This window comes from Malus sylvestris, chromosome 15 (genome assembly GCF_916048215.2).
Source record: "Malus sylvestris chromosome 15, drMalSylv7.2, whole genome shotgun sequence".
In the NCBI taxonomy this organism is placed as follows: Eukaryota; Viridiplantae; Streptophyta; class Magnoliopsida; order Rosales; family Rosaceae; genus Malus; species Malus sylvestris.
In genome coordinates, this window is record NC_062274.1 from 39,987,280 (window position 1) to 40,008,379 (window position 21,100).

Here is a 21,100-nt window from a genome sequence, read left to right on the forward strand (position 1 = left end):
ATTTGAAATCAATAGAAGTCGTCCCTGAGTTTGTCTATCATCAATCATTTTGGTTCTTCCTTGAAAAATCTCCATTAAATAAAAATAAAATGACAAAAATACCCTCAATTTTTGTCAAATCATTTTGGCCCATTGTTTATTAAATTGAGGGTATTCTTGTCATTTAGTCCTTAATTTTTCAAGGAATGACCAAAATGATTGATGATTGACAAACTCAGACACCACTTCTATTGATTTCAAATCTCAAAGACCAAAATGATGAGTTATGCAAATCTCATGAACCATTTTGGCTAAAAAGCCTATATTAAATCCAAAAGCTGAGATCGAATGTGATCAAATTTAATGGTAAAACAAATCATGATCAAATTTAATGGTAAAAAAAAAATCATACGGCACAAAATTAAATCCAATGGCTAAAACAATTACAAAATTTATTGAAATCAAAATTTACCCAAAAACTCTATAAATACTGTTTCGTGGGATCGGTCTAGTGAATTTTCAATTTTTATTAAAATATAAATATTTTTAGATTAAAATGTTTATAAAAATAAATTATAGTAAACTACATAAATTTTATTTTAAGAAAATTACCAAAAAAAAATTAGAGTAATTATGGGCTAAAATTTTAATCCATAACCATTGGAATAGAAAAACTGTTTCTAGACTAAAACCTCAATTTTCAAAGTAAAAATTTTGGAGTTGGTCTAAGGAGGTGGCACATGGTTTTTCTTCTCCTTTAAAGCCCTGATTTTCACATTCCTGAATGGTTTGCTTAATTATATTCGCTTCCACATACCCTGGTTTCACTGAAAATATGTTAAGTATAACTGGTAGTTTGCTAGATGAGAAGAGGATCGACTTGGAGTTTTGAGGGACAAGAAAGCTGTAGAAAATGTGTTGAGTATCTTCACTGTATAAAATTCATAATAGGATTTAAATTCTTAATCTTCATTTAAAGATCTTCTTTGGAAAAATCATTCAAATCTGAGATGGTTTATGCTTGAATTCAAATTTATGGAATAAATCGACGATCTGAGTACCAAGTAGCACATATTCACTATGAGGCGTCCATTTATTTGATACATATTTTGGATGGCCAAACGATCTCTGGTTCAAATGATTTTTGATGAAACAGAGGGTGTACCAGTTATCGTGCCCATGGTAAATGCTGGGTAGCCAAGTGCGGAGTGAATAACTACTAAAAGCATCTCCTACATTTCTTCAAATACAGATTAAGAAATTAAAATTTTTTTATTACAAACTTTAAACATGAATAGTCTATTTTACCTTATTGCATAATTACCATCAAGTACAAGATGAAATTAACAATAAAACTTAAATTTATCAATAAACCCACATGTAATAATTAAAAGCAAGTTGAGTTGAATTGATAGTTTTGGGGTTCACATAATTACCATCAACTTTGTTCGCCTACTCAGAAAATACAGAAAGTAGAATGAAAAAATAAAACTTTTAATCCCAACCTAATTAGATATCAATTAGGGTGGTGAATCCATAGCTTAGCTATATTCTAGCATCAAATTACTGCATGCAAACTAAGTAGGCCTCCTTGATCAACATACAAGAATAAGTTATCAATCAAACAGATAACTAAATTGCATTCACAATTCAGAAAACAATAACTGGATGTAATCAATCATATCACACATATGTTCATGGCTTTGAATTCATCTCTAGCTAAAACGAAATTAGTTCCACATGTTTGCAATTAAACGAAACCAATCTAATATAAACATTGAACTAAACTAAGGATAGAAAGAACCCAGAAACGCTCCAGCACTCCAATGGCCTTGGATGGCAGGTCACAGCACAAAGCTCTTCTTCTCCTTCCTTCCTTGCAAAGCTGTGGCACTCTGTATATTTTTTTATCTTTGAATTTCTTTCTAAAACTCTCCCTGAATTCTGCAGCAATGGTGTATTTATAGGGCTAGGGCACGGCACAAAGTTGTAGAGGAGAAGGATAGGCATGGCAGATTCCTAGAGGGAAAGGGATAGGGTGGTTCGGAACAAATTTAGGGCTTCTAGAACCAGATAACAGGTGGTTTAATATGAAAAGGAATCCCCCTTGCAGCTAGAAATAAGGTAGGATAAGATAAGATAAGGTTAGTTTGGATAATGTTGGATAAGATAAGGTTGGTTAAGAAAAAATTCTTTCCTTTTAGCTGATTCCTTATCTTCCAAGTCTTGATTTAATTCTTCCAGATTTGTAGCACATTTTCAGCCTCTTTAAACTTCAAAAACATCCATCCATTATGCTTCGTACGCATGCTATCCATTCCAAGTCCAAACTGCTCCAAATTGCTCTTTCTTGTCACATTTGCCAATTGGACCTACAAACACACGAAAACAGCTTAAATCATTATAATAAACAGAAACTAACTCACTAAATGCAAAGAAACAAGCTAACAAAGTCGCATAAATATGCTCCTATCAACATTGTTCAAGCGTTTGACGTTGAGACCAAAAAAGACGACATAGTTGTGAAAATGGTAATACTTTTGATTGATCATAGTACAGGGAGATCATATTTAACAAGGATTCTGATACAATCTATATACTATTTTTTAGTTGTTAACCTAAAGTACGCCATTTGACTAATTTAAACATAATTACATAATCAATTACAACAATCAAGGAAAACATATATTGACAAAATCAAGGGCAAATCATATCTCAACACGCCTCCTCAAGTTGGTGAGTGGATATTATACGCTCCCAACTTGCCAAGCAGAGTTTCAAAAAGTAGCCTTTCCTAATGGCTTTGTGAACAAGCCAACCAAGTTCAAACTTGTCGGTGTCTACACAACAAAAACTAAACCTGATGTGAGATGTTGTCGTACTAGATGGCAATCTAGCTCTGTGTGCTTTGTTTGCTCATGAAAAACAGGATTCTTGGAAACTTGTAAAGTAGATTGGTTGTCACAATGTAAAGTTGCTGCCTTCGGACGTTCAACATGTAACTCATTGAGTATGTAACAAAGCCATATGAGTTCACAACACACATCTGCCATGGCTCGGTACTCCACTTCAGCGGAGGAATGTGCAACGGTACTTTGTTTCTTTGTTTTCCAGGAAATCAGTGCATTCCCAAGAAATGTACAATAGCTTGTAACTGATCGTTTGGTGATAGGGCAAGTTGCCCAATTTGAGACACAAAATGCCTTTAACTTGATATTATTTTGAGATGGAAAGAACAAACCTTGACCCGGTGATCCTTTAATACAAAGCAGGACCCTTATTACGGCCTCTAGATATGGCTGATGCGCCTCGTGTATAAAACGGCTCAAGATGTGAACGGCAAAATTAATGTCTAGCATGGTCATTGTCAGATATATAAGTCGTCCCACCAAACGACTGTAACTGGTGGGGTCATGGAAAGGAATTCCTCAATGGGGAACGCTGAGGGTCGAGCACCTAGTAAACCCTCATCGCCAATGACCTCGAGGGCATATTTGCATTGCGAGACAAATATCCCTTTCCAGATCTTGCCACCTCCATACCCTAAGAAATAGTTCAGAAGTCCCAAATCCTTAATGCAAAAATGACGATGGAAATAGTCTTTCACCATTTCAATTACTTGAGAATTATCCTTGTAATAACGATATCATCAACATAAACTAATACAACAGTAAGAGAATTATTTTGGGACCAAGTAAAAAGTGAGTAATTCGCACTAGTACAAAAAACAATTTGCACGACGCATGTACTTTCGTCGCGCAAAGTCGAAAAATGTTACCTGAAAATTAGCGCGACGAATTCTTCGTCATGCGCCAACCGTTGCACAAAGGCAGTGAAAGCAGGGTTTGCGTGATGACAGAACCTGCGTCACGCAAAATGTCTTTACACAATAACCTCACCTGCGTTGCGCAAAATATCTTTGCCGAACGACAAAACATGTGTCGCACAAAGACCTTTTGCGCAACGAAGAAGTAACCTGCGACACGCAAACCCTTTTTTTTTCTTTTTTTTTTTGGCAAAAATATTTTTTATTTAATTTTTATAAATATTGTAATTAAATTATAAACAATAATGAATAAACCAAGACAAAATATTTAATTATAAAATATATGAACATGTACATACAAGATGTCCGAACATAAAAGAAAAAACTACAAGTAGTCTTAGGTTTAATGCATCAGGCTACTGGGTATCGGCTGGGCGAAGTGGCTGGGAAGTCGAAGGTGGAGCAAGATCAAGTGCTAGCATCGACATTTGGAGGCCGGACATCTGTAAGGCCCATAAGATCATATTCATCTTCTCGTCATGGGCCACAAGCTGATCTTTTAGGGTTGCCACTTCCTCCGTCAGGGCGATGACATGTCCTGTGGTCGATCTGGAAGAGGAGGCATCCGTCTCACGAACCCACACCTTCCCCATACACCGAACTGCCTTGCCATGACGACGGCTGAAGCAGTAAGTGCTGATAATGCGAAAGGCGCATTGGTCACACTTCGACGATGAGTGATCAACTGCGACATTTATACACTTTATGAACCATAAAAATATAACATTTGAAACTAATCCTTTCTTGCATTTAAAACTAATCAATTAGCAGCCAAAGTAATATCATATCCTTTCTTGCATTTGTTCACATATATATAAAGCAGTATGCAAAGGTAGAAACAATACTAATTCAAAAGTAGTATTTCTTCTACCTTCGATGCACATAAAAGTAAGAAATGTTATTAGCATGAAAAGTAATTACATTCGAATGCAGTTGCACCATACTAAAATTCCTTCATAAAAACCATTTGCAATGCATGGCTTTAAACGTCAATACCTCTCAACCACATATATCTACACCTACATGTCAAACCCTCTTAAGCGCCCCCCTTGATAGTTGAAGACATGTTCAGGAATCAGTCGTTGTTATCTAGTAATGTTCGAAGCAAGAAACATGAGAAAGCAAAGCACTAGCAATTTGGAGGGAAATACAACTCAGAGAAGACCAAGTAATAATAAATTAGAGCAATTGAAAACATGAGAGGACTCCAAGACGTACCAAACTTTTGGATGGGAAAGTATTACTTTGCAAGACAAATATAAAAGCACACCCTCTTTGTTTTAAATATGAGCTGCCATGTGATAAAACGTAAGAAATGAGCCATTTCTCACTTAGACTCCAATAGGTTGCAGAGAAGATTTAGGAAACAAAGGCAATATACAGATTAAGGGAACAGAGGTAATACCAAAGTTCATTACATTTAATAGTTCTCAAAGCAAATTGAAAGCTTAAGTATATGGAAGATAAGGTTGGCTTGTAGCTACCATTTGAAATAAAAGCAGTAATTCAATGATTAAATTGATTGACATCATGATAATATAATCAAGTTCATAGCTAGCCAGCTAAGGTAGAGAGAAAATTCGAAGAGATAAGAGGTCGTCATATTGGCAATTGGTACATGATTTATATATTGGAAATCTGCCTTAATCCAATTATTAATCCTAAAAGTGTATCTTACGACATAGGCGCATTGCAAATACGAGACAAAACCCCTCCTTTAATAACTCTCAAGCAAGCATGTAGCTAAAGAAAGATAAACAGATTATGCATGCAGCAAATAGCTATCTTAATTATGTTTCTAATTTTTAAATTCTCATACCAGGAATTTGAAATGATATTTAAAGATTTTGGAGGGTTTGATGGGCTGTACATGAAAGTGCTTGCCTGTGGTATTCCAATTGCTGTTCACCTGATGTGGATTCCTCTTTCTGAGTTGGATATCCGTCAATAATTTCTCTTGCCCATAAAGCTGTCTCATCAATTGTTTAATGCGTTGTGGAAGTCTAGAGCAGTATCATATACAAGAGATTGGGTTCTTCAGAAGTTCAAAAATATAAATGACGACATATTGATGACAATAGTATGTGCTGGATTATAAAAGGAAAGAATCTCCATACCCTGAGTCTGTGATCCCCACCAATTATTTTAAAGAAAAACTAATGAAAAGGGCTTGAAAACTTTGAGTTTTAATGATAAGGACAAAATAAAGGGTAAAGTGAATAGTACCAGGATTGACATTTTAGTGTAAAAATGTGGTTTTTCGTTAAAGTGAACAGTACCGGATGCTTTTCGTTAAAGTTCTCTTATTTTAATGCTAAGAATATGCTCGTCATCGTCAAGAAGTTCCAATCTCTCAGTACTTGTTGTCGTAGGAAGCCCAGACTTAACATCAACTTCTCTGAGACCTCCAATCTCAAGATTTCCCTGCACCACACACCTGCTGAAAAATGGCTTATACTTTTGTGGTTGATCAAATCGTCTTACCACCGACCAAACCTGAAGAGAAACAAAACAATTCACATTCTGGAAAAGGGAAAACCAAAAAACATATTTATACTATTACAGTAGTTTCAAGTCAACCATCCAGAGATGCAGCATTGCACTCAATATTTATTGGCAAACTATCGTTGCGGTTATCCTGCCCATTCTCAATGAGGATCTCTCTCAAATACACCTTAATCTTCCAGTTTCCTGGAAACAAGGTATTAGAAAACAATCGAACATTAAACAAGAAAAGCAGTAATTACATGTCTGAGCCGCAGAAATCGAATTCCGGTAACCCCAGTTTCACAAACTGATACCTCAACTCCTATATCAAACTCCAAATCCAATTGTAGCATAAACACTCACCTACCTATATGTTACATGCATGATATTTACATGTCCAATATACAAATCCCAGATCAAACAAATCAAATAAATAAAAAATCCTAAAGCTTCATAGATAGATAGACTGCTCGTATTTACGGAGGAATCACGCTGAAATATATGCTCCTAATTCCTAACCCGAAAATTCGATTTAACACTAAAACCCTCAATTGCTAATTTAATTTTCCAGGTGACCTTCGAGAGAGCATACTAAATCAAAATAGGTGCCCATAGTGCATTCACTTTGTCTCTTAGACTTTTCAGCAACCAAGAGAAATAAGATTGAAGTAGTTGGTAGTACTATCCATCTGACCCCCACATTCTCAATTGCCTTGGCAACATGATCGAACTCCACATTTTGAAATTGGGAAAGCTCATTCCATTTGTAATTATAATTTGGGGTTGGCTTCCAGGGAATATCAAAGGCAATTGGTGGTTTACTTGTAGCATATTGGTGAAAAGTAGCAGAGATTCCTTGAAATTTACTTACTAAAACCTCAACAATAATTGTGCAACCAGAGGGATTCCAGATATAATTAGTGTTCTCAAAACTGTAGAGGGCTCTCCAGTGAGATATTTCCATTTTGTCTTCACTACCTTTCTCGGACATTTTCTCAAACAATTCCAATGCATAAAAATCTTTTTTCACATATTGTCCCACAAGATACCAATTAACCCATCCACATTTATCAATCAAGAAGTCTTCATACATGATCACAATAACACCAGTGTAATATGCCGGAATAAACTGCGAAATCCAATACCATTTATCCTTCTGATTTGTAAAATTGGAAAGCAAGGATGTCAATACCTCATGTCGACGCTTTGTGGTGTTCGATCTGCTGCGAACACTGAATTCACGGTGAGCTGCCTTCCCCGTCGTGGATCCCAAAACATAGAAGCGGATTGTGATCAACATCTAGCGATTCAACGCCATCCGACAACAACGGGGCTGGAAGTGAGTCGCCCGTAACATTGATAGCAGACATCGAGGTTGGTGTAAAACCCAGACCCTGCACACTTGTTGGAGCTTCGTGGTTGCTCAAAAATGGTTTGCTATTGTTGGAGTGGGCGCCATTGAAGCGTTCGAGTTCTACTATGGCTTGACAGGAGAATTTGTTATTGCTCGCAATAAAGGCGATGATGAGAGTAATGGCGGAACGGAACCGATTGGTGTTACCAAGGAGATTTGTGATGGGCTGTCGTCTCTGTTGGGCTGTCTGACTATTGGAATTGTTTTGTGACCGAGATCGATTGATGCAGCGTCATCGGAAATCATTGGGGCCGGATCAGAAACTCCTCATTCGCTGATAGCGAACATAAGGGTTGAAGTGGAGTCTCCCACAACGCTGAGAGCCAATTCACGGTGGAGCAAAGCAAATTCACGGCAGATCTTAGCAAGGAAGGGTGCGAATACAGCATCCACGGTCTCGCGAATCGAAGTCTTGCTCATAGCAACCATGGCAAAAAAATGAGGTGGGTGGGTGTGCACAGGAGAGAAACCAGGATTCGAGAAGGATGATACCATTGATACCATTGAAACCAGGATTCGAGAAGGATGAGGAGGAGGCTGGCTGGGTGCAATCGGGAGGAAGGCTACGCGAGACGAAGTGAGAGAGAGGGGGCGAGATGAGTGAGAGGGATGAAGAGGAAGGACTCTTTTCCATTTTATCCAAGTAATTTGGCAATATTCCAAAGGGAAGTGTTATTGGTAGTATAAAAATCTCATTTTACACTTTATTTTTCTTTCTAATATAGAAAGTTTAGAGTGTAGAAGATTTTTAGAGTGTTAATAGTAATTCTTTATTTAAATAAGCGCCTATTTTTTACAATTGGACTGCCACAATTTTAACAACTTGTGCGACACAAGTAAGAATTATGCCGTCGCGCTATTAGTTTTTGAGCGACGACCCCATTGTAGCGTCGTGCTATTACACTTTGTGCAACAATTCATTGTGGCGTCACGCTAGTTATATTTAAAAATATATATATTATAAAATTTACTGAAAATGTGGCTTTATTCCCTTCAAATTCAATGTTTTTTACATAAAATCCACAATAATATATTGTTTTAACAAAAACCTGATCCGAACTACAATAATAAATTTAAAGCTACTTAATAAATATACATACCATTCAATTTCTTAAGTTATACTTAATGAAAGTATAAATAAACTTCAAGTGATAGTGAATTTATGATTTTGATGGGATACGCATTCTACGAAACTAGTTTAAACGATCCAACAGTCAAACATGTTTGTATATACTTCGAGATCGCATACGCCAAAAATTGCAAAAAAACAAACATTCAGAGATCAAGCAACGGGACAAAACTTTTCGACAGTTATAAACGAAAAATCACGATTTAACGGTTATTTAACTCCGATTTTGATGATTTTTTACAACTACACTCCTTGACCCTATATGAATATAATGAACAAATTTGATCGTCAATTTAAAATATTTACGCTAGTGGATACCACAACTTTTTATGTTAAACTTAATGAAAGTATAAATAAACCCTTAAGTGTTAGTGAATCTATTGTTTTGACGGGATACGCATTCTATGAAACTAGTTTCAACGATCCAATTGTCAAACATGTTTTTATATACTTTGAGATCACATACGCCAAAATCGCAAAAAATAAACATTCAGAGATCAAGTATTAGGACAAAACTTTTCGACGGTTATAAACGAAAAATCTTATTTTAACTCTAATTTTGATGATTTTTATAGCTACACTCTTTGATCCTATATGAATACAATAAATTAATTCGATCGTCAATTAAAAATATTTACACAAGTGGACCACAAAAACCCTTTGCGCGACGACGTATTTTGTTCGTCACGCAAATAGCCTTTGCGTGACACATTGATTGGTGCGTAACGAATTGGTTGTCGCGTCACGCAAAGTATGTTTGCACAACGACCCCATGTGACGTCGCGCAAGTTATATTTTTTTTTTTTAAATTATTATAAATTTTACTAAAAATGTGACTTTACTCCTTTCAAATTCAATTTTTTTGAAAAAAAAACACAATAATATATTTTTCTAACAAAAAATCGATCCGAACTACAATAATAAATTTAAAGCTACATAATAAATATATATACCATTCAATTTCTTAAGTGTTATAACAAAATAAATAAATTTAAAGCTACTTAATAAATATATATGATAGGGATTTTTACCACTTGCAAAGGTAGGGATAAAAACACTAAAAAATACTTGCAAGAGTACAAGGTAGTCGTAGTATAGCAGCTCAAGTAAGGTCATTTCCACAGGGATTGATTGAATAATTTGTATTTACACTAATTCTTAATTAACTATTCAAAACAAAGTTTCGTTAAATGTTGATTTTATGACCTAAAATTAAAAATGAATTTTAAATTAAAACAATTAAATGAATTGAGAAAGTAAAGAAAACAAAAGAAAATAGTTTTGAAAATAAATTTGGAAAAACACTAGGGTTCCTCCGTCCCCTTAACAATCCTATGTAGATATACTAATTACTTATGAATTACTCATGCAACTTTGAAGGTTAGGTTTTCCTAATGCATATTCTACTCGTGGTATTCAAGCTAGAACGTATATCAAATATGCAATCCGTCTGTGGCCTCATTTTTCTTCCCATTGGAAGAAGTCATGTCAATCACAAGCCTCTCGGCAGCAGGCGGACCCTCACAAGCAGCGGAGGAAGTTTTCAGTTTTTTCTCAACCGGCATCTCTTGAGCAAGCGAGGAAGATCTCTTCTTTCCACATTCGTTCATAGTAGGCTCCACGACAGCGATCAGACAAGCCAATGTATCTGCCTTGATCCTCTTTACCTTCTCTCTCGGGAGCTGCCCACCTTTCTCCCGGCAAAGAGGAGTAAGCAGCCAACGCCATTCACGGTACTCAGCAGGGGAGCTCAACCCATACTAGCTTTTTCCTAATTTTTTTTATCTTAGACCAGCAGGCAGGAGGCCTACATACCCAGCATTCCAGCAGCCCATGAGGCCCATGACTTCATTTCTCTCAATCGCCAGCTTGGCCCGCGTCAGGTCCAAGTGCCCAAAAGACATGAGCCATGCAACTCGCCTAGCACTAGGCCCAACGCCTCAATCCACGGCCCCAGCCACACAAGCTGCCATTGGCTCTAGCCAAGCCGATCAGCCCAAGCAGTGATCCCTACCGCAACACCTCCTAGGCCCATGCCGAGCTAACTCCTGGCCATTACCAGCCGACGTGCCGCACCACCCCGACGGCTGCCCCATGACAACACTATCCAAGAAGAAGACAAGGAAAATTACTTTTTTCTTACCACGATGCGACACGAAGAAGATGAAAAAAGCAACAAAAGACGGTCATTTGCATGGACAAGTGTAGAATATTGCTAAAGGAGGGGGAACGAGTATCCTCTAGCTTTCTCTCTCTTGTAAGGTAGAATAAATTGCTCTCTAAAGTTGATTTAAGTATCTACTTAAGGTAGACTTAAATAGACTTTAGAAGTGATTTATTTCCCTTTCTTAGAAGGATCTAATTTCCAATTAAAAAGGGAATCTACATCGAAATAGGAAACAATCCTAAGTTTCCTAAAGCAATAAAATATGTACACCTGTTGCCCTTTTCTGCGAGCAGCCCAAAAGGTGTGGGGGCGTTTGTGGAGCCTAAAATAATCAAGTGACGACACGTGGATTTTTGGGTTAAAAAGACAAAATTACCCTCGAGGCACACCGACATTTCTACACACGAGCAGCGGGCAATCATCCCTTAACCAAGTCAAAAGTGCCCAAAATAGGTATTAATTCAAAACCTATTTCATCCATCCTCATCGAATCTTCTCCACAAGGAACCCCCAAATCATTCCTTTTTAATTATATTAATTAGCTAATTAATTGATTTATTATTCAATTAATTTACTAATTCGCTACAAATCAAGAACCTAACCCAAAAAGCCATCCAAGTGGCCGATCCATCTCCTCCCAAGGGGGCCAGCCACACCCCTATATAAACACCCTCATTCTCTCCAAAACTCAATTCCAATTCTCTTCCTAAATTCTCTAAATTCTCCAACTTTTCCCTTAAAATTCTAACTTTGACATTGAAGGTTCTTCAGCCAAAACCCCCAACTCCCCCCCCCCCCCCACAAAAAAATTCATTGTGGGCGTGTGAGGCCCTTGGCCTTGACCTAAGGTGTTATTTGTTTTGTAGGTGTAATTTTGTCCAAGAGCAAGGAGGAAGAAAAATGAATTTTATTGAAATAGAAAAAGGATAGAAAACACCTTGAAATACAAATTGTCAAAGCCTAGCTAAGTTCCCCAAATTGATGCCCCTCCCCCTCTCTAATGGCTAAATAACCTTATTTATACTACTACAACATAAAATCCTACCTAGAAAAGGTCTTCTAAAAACTTGGAAACATAATAGAATAAGATAACTAGGAAATAAAAGGTTTCCTATTTGAACTGAAATTTGGACTTCTCAGAAAATCAGACTTTTGATCGAACAAATCAACTCTGATTTTGACCCAAAAGGTCTCTTTGGAAAGCTTGAGACGTCCCTAACAAATTCTCAGAAGGAATGCTCCTCAAAATATGCCATCTTGACCTCCAAAATATCCAAAATGTCCATAAACGTCAATCTGGAAAAGCTGCGCGCTGGTCCTTTATTTCATCGCCACTGTCAAACGGCTTGGTAAAAAAAACCTGAAACTTTGATACAATCATCGTGAAAGACTCACAAATATCCTCCAATTAGAATCACTCCAAAAGTCATCTGTTTGGTCACTTTTTGCTCCAGAGGAAGTCAAATGTCTATACATTGAAAATATATAACAAAGTATAAAAATTCTACCAAAATAACCAATAAACTATAACTAAGAATAGGGTAAAATATATGGTATAATATGGACTCATCAAATACCCCCAAACTTAGCTTTTTGGTTGTCCTCAAGCAAAACAAAACTCAAAAACAAATATAAAAACTAACAAACTAGATACTTAAACAAAACTAACTAAGAGACAAAAATTTCACTTTCAAGTTGCAATCCATAGAAAATGTTAAAAATTAGAACATCTCTCCAAAAGTTCCAATTAATCCCACCACAGAGTCTAAGCCATTTTTAATTAATTAGAAAATAATTCATGAACTTCCTTTGGTGTAAAGTGAACCAACATGGTTAAGGAGACTCGACTAAAATCTCTACCTTTCATCCTCTTTATTTAACACTTCACACCTAATAACTTGATATATTTTTTTTCTTTTTTTTTAGCACCTGCAAAAGTAAGGATAAAAACACTTAAAAATACTTGCAAAAGAACAAGGTAGTTGTAGTATAAACGGCTCAAGTAATGTCATTTTCCACAGGGATTATTTAAAACAATTTATGCAAAACAAAAATCTTAGTTAATTATTTAAAAACAAAGATTGAAAAAGGTTGATTTTGAATTTATAAATAATAAAAACGAATTTAATAAAAGTAATTAGGAAAAACAACGAATAACCAATTAAGAAGTAAACAAATCAAAGAGAAAAGGTTTTGAGAAACAAATTTGGAAAAGCACTAGGGTTCCGCCATCCCCTTAACAATCCAATGTAGACTAATTACTTATGAATTACCCATGCAACTTTGAAGGTTACGTTTTCTTTATGCATATTCTACTTGTGGCATTCAAGTAAGAACGTATATCAAGCATGCAATCCGTCTATGGCATTCAGATCAAATATAAACATGCATGACTCATTACGCTTTGTGAAAACCCTTTGAAAAACTATGCAACCCTTAAGACGTGGCATTCACCATAAGTGAAATTACAACTATCAATCACAAGAAGCAATACTCAATCCTCCAATGGTATTCCGACCAAATTCCATCCGATTACTTATCTAGACGTCCTAATGGTCGCTAAGCATTAAGATATAGCGGCAGTTTAAACACAGTGATTAATAATTCAAAGCATGCATGTATAATATCATAAACAATTAAATAAAGACTACATATTCCTGCTAAGGCTCAAGGCATCGCCCTAACAAACGAAAATCAGTTACAAACAACCATAAAACAAAAGGAATTTTATTGAAATAGAAAAAGGATAGAAAACACCTTGAAATACAAATTGTCAAAGCCTTGCTAAGTTCTCCAAATTGATGCCCCTCCCCCCTCTCTAATGGCTAAATAGCCTTATTTATACTACTACAAAATAAAATCCTACCTATAAAAGGTCTTCTAAAAACTAGGAAACATAATAGAATAAGATAACTAGGAAATAAAAAGTTTCCTATTTGAACTGAAATTCGGATTTCTCAGAAAATCAGACTTTTGACTCACCAAATCAACTCCGATTTGGTCCCAAAAGGTCTCTTTTGAAATCTTGAGACATCCCTAACAAATTCTCAGAAGGAATGTTCCTCAAATATGTCATCTTGACCTCCAAAATACCCAAAACATCCAGAAACGCCAATCTTGGAAAGTTGTGCGCTAGGTCTTTGTTTCATCGCCACGGTCAAACGGCTTGGTAAAAAAATCTGAAATTTTGATAAATCATCTTGAAAGACTCACAAACATCCTCCAATTGGAATCACTCCAAAAGTCATCCATTTGATCACTTTTCACTCTAGAGGAAGTTGAATGTCCTACATTGAAAATATATAACAAAGTATCAAAATTCTACCAAAATAACCAATAAACTATAACTAAGAATACGGTAAAATATGCGGTATAATATGGACTTATCAATATATACCATTAAACTTGATGGGATACGCATTCTACGAAACTAGTTTCAACGATCGAACAGTCACAGTTGTTTGTATATACTTCGAGATCGCATAAGCCAAAAATCGCAAAAATAAAATAAAAAACATTCAGAGATCAAGTAACTGGACAAAACTTTTCGACAGTTATAAACGAAAAATCACGATTTAACGGTTATTTTCACTCCGATTTTGATGATTTTTTTTCAGTTACACTCCTTGACCCTATATGAATACAATGAACGAATTTGATCTTTAATTTAAAATACTTACACTAGTGGATACCACAAAATCTTAAGGAAAAAATAATTTAGTTTTCGAACCATTCATTAAGGTCTACAAAAGGTGATTAAAGTTGTCTGCCTGCAGAAATTTTATTAAACTAAACTTTTAAAAGGTCACATTATATTCGCCTAGAAGAATGAGACACGCCCAGAACCTGCTGCAACTGGGTTTGCATTTTCTGCCTTCTTGAAAGTAAAGGAGTAATAAAAAATTTCTTTTTATATCAAGAGGTTTGTTATTCCTTTACTATTTAGTTTTAATATTTTTTTTAGTTATTACTTAACTATTTGTTTTATTCTTTTTTTTTAGTAAAAAAAAAAGAATAAAGTTTTCAATTTAGGTTGTATTTTATCTTACAAGTAATGATAAATGGCAGAAATTTTTTTAATTTGTAATACTACAGGGGGCGGATGTAGCATCCACCATGCGCGGGTTCAATTCCCGTCGTTCGCCCATAATATTAATTAATATTAATAATTTTAATTAATTTAATATTAAATATAAATGGTAGACGCTCAAGACCAGGTTACTATTATTTCTTTTTGTGCTTATGTGTTAAGTGTATTTATTTTTCTTGATAAATGATTTGCTACAAAAGGATTTTTTTTAGTGAACGTGTCACAATTAATTACTCCTATTTTTGTTTTTATTTATTTTTTGTAAAGACGAAGAAACAAAATCTATTTTCTAAGGAAAAAGTTGTTGACTTTGCGCGACGAAGGTTCACCTTCGTTGCGCAAAACAGTTTTGCGCGATAGTAGTCTTTGTCACGCAAAACAGTTTTGCGTGACGGCTTCCTTTGTCGCGCAAAATGTCATTGTGTGATGCTTAGTTGTCAACGTTGCGCAAAATGTCCTCTCGCAGCATAATTTGCTTTGTCACGCAAGTATGTTTTTGTACTAATGTCGCCAAAGATTGTACAAAACCAGCTTCGCAAAGTGCAGTAGTGAGCTTCGCAAACCAATTGTGACAAGCTTGCTTCAGGTCGTAAAGTGACTTTTAGAGCCAACACACCATGTTCCCTCCTTATCGGCAAAGACCGGGAGTTAGTCGCATATAAACCTCCTTGTCCAAGTCGCCATGAAGGAAAGCGTTTTGAACATCCAATTGATGGAGGTGCCAATTGTAGGCAGTGGCAAGAGCAAGAAGGCACCGAAATGTCACCAATTTGGCTGTAGTCAAGACCTTGTTGGGTGTACCTTTTGGCAACAAGGCGTGCCTTGTATCGTTCAACAGTGTCGTTAGAATTATACTTAACTTTGAATACCCATTTGCATCCAATGGGTTTCTTGCCTGCAGATAAAGAGGTAAGGAACCAAGTGTTATTTTGTTTTGGTGGCCCAATGTCCTTAGCCACAGCTTCACACCAAAGAGGATTAGAGGATGCCTGAGCATAAGTAGTGGGTTAAACTATTTTGGAGATGGCAGCAACAACAGCTTTATGGAGATGAGATAATATGTGATATGAAAAATAATTGGAAAGAGGGTATCTAGTGCTTGTACCTGGTGTAGAAGAAGATGATTAGACGGGTGCGGAGGGCACATGTGCATCACAGTAGAAGTCGTGAAGGAGGACTGACGCTTGCGGGATTCGATTTGAACGACGAAGCGAGGGTGGAGCAAAGGGAAATGAGATAGGAGCGATCCCGGGTAGTGAGGAGTTGGGAGATGCTAGTGACAGGAAGAGAGGGTTTGTTTGGTTTTGAGGTTTCAGATGGAGAGGAATGGATAGGGAAATCAAATGAGGTATTATTAAGAGGTGGGGATGTAAGGGATTGTGGAGTTGTAGGTACGGTGGTAAGTGGAGTTTGCCTGGAGAGTGGTGTAATGGGTCTACTATAAGGAATAGGTTGTTTAGAATTAAAAAGAATAGGGATATATGTATGATTTGGAGATATAAAAGGGAAAACATGTTCGTGAATAATATCATCCCGGCTAACCAAAAATTTGTGAAATTCAAGTTCATATAATCGATATCCTTTTTTCCTAGAAGGATAGCCGACAAAAACATATTTGCAGGCACATTGGACGAATTTTTTTGTGGGTTGGAGATTTGTCGCATAACTCCGCCGTGTAAGTTTATCTTACATTGCCGGTCCCAAGCCCGGATAAAGGAGGAGGGGGAGGGCGTCAGGTAGTCGACAGCCGGCACTCCATGATTACGTCGAATCCTTATGAAAATGAATTCAGAACGAAATCGCGCTAAAGCTAGGGCGTCACCCGTAAGTGGCGCGCTGTGTGGCCCGAGCACAGTGATAAGTGAGCAAGGGTCGCTGTATCTCCATCGGCACCCGGATGCAGTGTTAAATGAGCAAGGGGGCTATAGAAACTTCTTTTCGAACGACTCCACTCAAAATTGTTTGGGAGCATATGCTCCTATCAACTTTACACGAGACACACAAAAGAAGTACTTTGATCATATTAGACGGGGAAGGGTGAAGAAGCTAGGACAGAAGGGTAGAGTTCAAGAGAGCAAAATGCGTTTAGGAACGTGGAATATAGGAACCTTGACGGGAAAATCTATGGAAGTAGTAGAAGTTATGGTGAGGAGAAGGATAAATATTATGTGCCTACAAGAAACTAAGTGGGTTGGTCGTAAGGCAAAGGATCGAGAAAACTCAGGGTTTAAACTATGGTATTCGGGCACAAATAGAACGAGAAACGGTGTTGGCATCATCGTGGACAAGACCTTGACACAAGATGTTGTAGATGTCAAGAGGGTAGGAGATAGAATCATGGCAATCAAGATTGTAATAGGACAAGAACTTATCAATGTGATTAGTGCGTACGCACCTCAAGTAGGGTTGGATACGAGTTCGAAGGAGAAATTTTGGGAAGACCTTGGAGACTTGGTGCAAGGAATTGCTCAGACGGAGAAGTTATTTATAGGAGGAGATTTAAATGGACACGTGGGCAGGGAGACAGGCAACTATGGAGGTTTTCATGGTGGCCATGGTTTTGGGGAGAGAAACGAGGATGGGGAAGCTATCTTGGATTTTGTAATGGCATATGATCTCTTCTTAGCCAACACCTTCTTTAAGAAGAGAGAAGAACATGTGATCACCTACAAGAGTGGGTCGTCAAAAACACAAATAGATTTTCTTCTAATGAGGAAAGGGGATCGTATAACTTGTAAGGATTGCAAAGTTATACCAGGAGAGAGCGTGGCTAATCAACATCACTTGTTGGTGATGGATGTACATATCAAAAGAGTGAGAAAAAAGAACAAGACTTGGAAGTGCCCAAGGACTAGATGGTGGAATCTAAAAGAAGAAAAACAAGCCATTTTCAAAGAGAAAGTAATCACCCAGTGTGTGTGGGATAGAGAGGGGGAAGCTAACCAAATGTGGGATTCCATGGCTAGTTGTATCCGAAAAGTAGCAAAAGAGGTATTAGGAGAGTCCAAGGGCTTTGCCCCACACCAAAAGGAATCTTGGTGGTGGAATGAGGAGGTACAAACAAAGGTGAAGGCTAAGAAGGAATGTTGTAAAGCCTTATACAAGGATAGGACCGATGAAAATGGTGAAAGGTATAGAAAAGCGAAGCAAGAGGCGAAGAAAGCTGTGAGAGAAGCTAAGTTAGCGGCTTATGACGATATGTATAAGCGACTAGATACCAAAGAATGAGAGTTGGATATCTATAAACTAGCTAGAGCAAGGGAAAAGAAGACAAGGGACCTAAACCAAGTGAGGTGCATCAAGGATGAGGATGGAAAGGTTCTTGCTACAGAAAACGCGGTTAAAGACAGATGGAAAGGTTATTTTCATAATCTTTTCAATGAATGACATGAAATGAGTGCTTCTTTAGGGGAGTTGAGTAACTCAAAAGAGTGTAGAAACTACTCTTTTTATCGTAGAATCCGGAAGGAAGAAGTGGTTGTAGCTTTGAAGAAGATGAAGCATAGAAAAGCAGTATGCCCAGACGATATACCAATCGAAGTGTGGAAAGTTTTGGGAGAGACAGGTATAACATGGCTCACTGACCTTTGCAATAGGATTTTGAAAACGAAGAAGATGCCAAATGAGTGGCGAACGAGCACTTTGGTTCCTATCTACAAGAATAAGGGCGATGTCCAAAATTGCATGAACTATAGGGGTATTAAGCTAATGAGTCATACAATGAAGCTCTGGGAGAGAGTCATTGAGCATAGATTGAGGCAAGAGACACGGGTTTCGGACAACCAATTCGGGTTCATGCCAGGGCGCTCAACCATGGAGGCAATCTATCTCTTACGAAGATTGATGGAAAGATATAGAGATGGGAAAAAGGATTTACACATGGTCTTTATAGATTTGGAAAAAGCGTATGATAGGGTCCCAAGAGACATTCTTTGGAGGATTTTAGAGAAGAAAGGAGTACGAGTAGCATATATCCAAGCTATACAGGATATGTATGAAGGACCAAAGACTGCCGTAAGAACTCATGAAGGACAAACCGAAAGCTTTCCCATAACTGTAGGATTACATCAAGGCTCATCCTTAAGTCCTTACCTTTTTGCGTTGGTAATGGATGAGTTAACAGGACATATTCAAGATGATATTCCTTGGTGTATGCTTTTCGCAGACGATATAGTGTTGATAGATGAAACTCAGGAAGGGGTAAATGCAAAGCTTAACCTTTGGAGAGAAGTGTTGGAATCTAAAGGTCTTCGCCTAAGCCGATCAAAGACAGAATATATGGAGTGCAAGTTCAGTGCAAATGGAGGCCAAAACGAGTTAGGGGTGAGGATCGGAGATCAAGAAATACCAAAGAGCGACCGTTTTCGTTACCTAGGATCTATCTTGCAAAAGAACGGAGAATTAGATGGAGATCTCAACCATAGAATACAAGCTGGATGGATGAAGTGGAAGAGTGCATCCGGCGTGTTGTGTGACCGCCGTATGCCACTGAAGCTCAAGGGAAAATTTTATAGGACGGCAATAAGGCCGGCGATGCTGTATGGCACAGAATGTTGGGCGGTGAAGCATCAACACGTACACAAAATGGGTGTAACGGAGATGAGGATGCTTCGTTGGATGTGTGGGCACACGAGAAAGGATAAGATTAGGAATGAGGATATCCGAGGTTAAGTAGGAGTAGCCGAAATTGAAGGAAAGATGAGAGAAAATCGGTTACCGTGGTTTGGACATGTGCAAAGAAGGCCTACTGACGCTCCGATTAGAAGATGCGACTATGGGACAAAGGTTCAGGGCCGAAGGGGTAGAGGAAGACCTAGGAAAACTTTGGAAGAGACCCTAAGAAAAGACTTAGAGTACTTGGATCTAACGGAGGACATGACACAGGACAGAACACAATAGCGTTCTAAGATTCATATAGCCGATCCCACTCAGTGACTTGGATTTTCCAAGTCTCCAACCGAGAAGTTTTCCTCACTCGGGAAATTAAGGGAACACTACCTCAACTTACATGCTCCACTCACAAAGCTTCAACATACAAGCTTCAACAAAAGAAAATTCAAAGAACTTAGCGAAGAAGGCTTTGGTGTATTTAACACAATACGTTGAAATGAAGGAAAGCTTATTTATTGATATCCCCGATAAGTTACAAATATGTACATATACTTGAGTCAAAATAAACAAACAAGAGGGAGCCTTCACAAAGGTTGCTTAGGAGAAGTCTCAGCAGTCGGTAGAGCCCCAGAAAGAGAAGGCACCGGAGGGGGATCATTCGGAGCCTCAGTACTGGACAGAACCCTAGAAGGATGAGGCATCAGAGGTTGATCATTTGGAGCTTCATTACGCGGTACAGCCCCAGAAGACGAAGGCAATAAATGCCTTTGGAACAAACCCACAAATCTCTGATGATCAAGTAAAACCTGACCATCAGATTCCTTCATCTGGTCAAGCTTCCTCTTCATGTTTGTAGCATAGTCATGTACGAGCCGGTGCAACTGTTTATTCTCATGCTTGAGCCCTCTAATCTCCTGTTTGAGACTCATCACTTCAGCCGCCAATGATTCAACTTGGCGGGTTCGAGCAAATAGGCGTTGGGCCATATTAGACACAGAACCTGCACACTGAACACTGAGAGCCAGAGAATCCTTAATAGCCAACTCATCAGACCGTTTGGAAAGTAGTCTATTATCTTTGGGAGTGAGAAGGTTCCTGGCCACTACCGCAGCGGTCATATCATTCTTCATCACCGAATCCCCAACGGTAAGAGGACCAGTAGGGGAGACGAAGGATGGGCGCCATATGTTGTCTGGAGAAGGCGGGGCTGCCTCTTCAACAAGGTTCAAGTCAAAACGACGGTCGGAGGGGCCAGACATTTTCAAAGGTGTTGAAGAGAGAAGAGGTCGGACAAATCAAGATTTTAGAAGTGCAAGAATGGAGCTTCTACTGGTGGATATTCAAGTGTGCTTTGGAACTTAATGTCAGCCCCTATAAAAATCTGCACTCGACGAAGT

General features: G+C 37.8%; 1 protein-coding gene across 1 annotated transcript; it reads right to left on the reverse strand.

Annotated features, from left to right (window-relative positions):
• Positions 1 to 4,161: 4,161 nt before the first annotated feature.
• Positions 4,162 to 7,592, reverse strand: LOC126602967 (uncharacterized). The gene is made up of 4 exons (XM_050269759.1): positions 6,917 to 7,592; positions 6,386 to 6,496; positions 6,290 to 6,301; positions 4,162 to 4,490 (listed from the first exon to the last, which is right to left on the reverse strand). The coding sequence occupies exons 1-4, from the start codon at positions 7,590 to 7,592 to the stop codon at positions 4,162 to 4,164; spliced, it is 1,128 nt and encodes a 375-aa protein (XP_050125716.1).
• Positions 7,593 to 21,100: the final 13,508 nt, after the last annotated feature.

What these genes read in the sequence shown, in the direction of transcription:
- LOC126602967 (XM_050269759.1), bottom strand. Translation starts at nt 7,592, where the DNA reads ATGTTGATCACAATCCGCTTCTATGTTTTGGGATCCACGACGGGGAAG. An exon ending in TGAAAAGTCTAAGAGACAAA is followed by an intron (nt 6,497 to 6,916) that starts GTGAATGCACTA and finishes CCTTGTTTCCAG; the next exon opens with GAAACTGGAAGATTAAGGTG.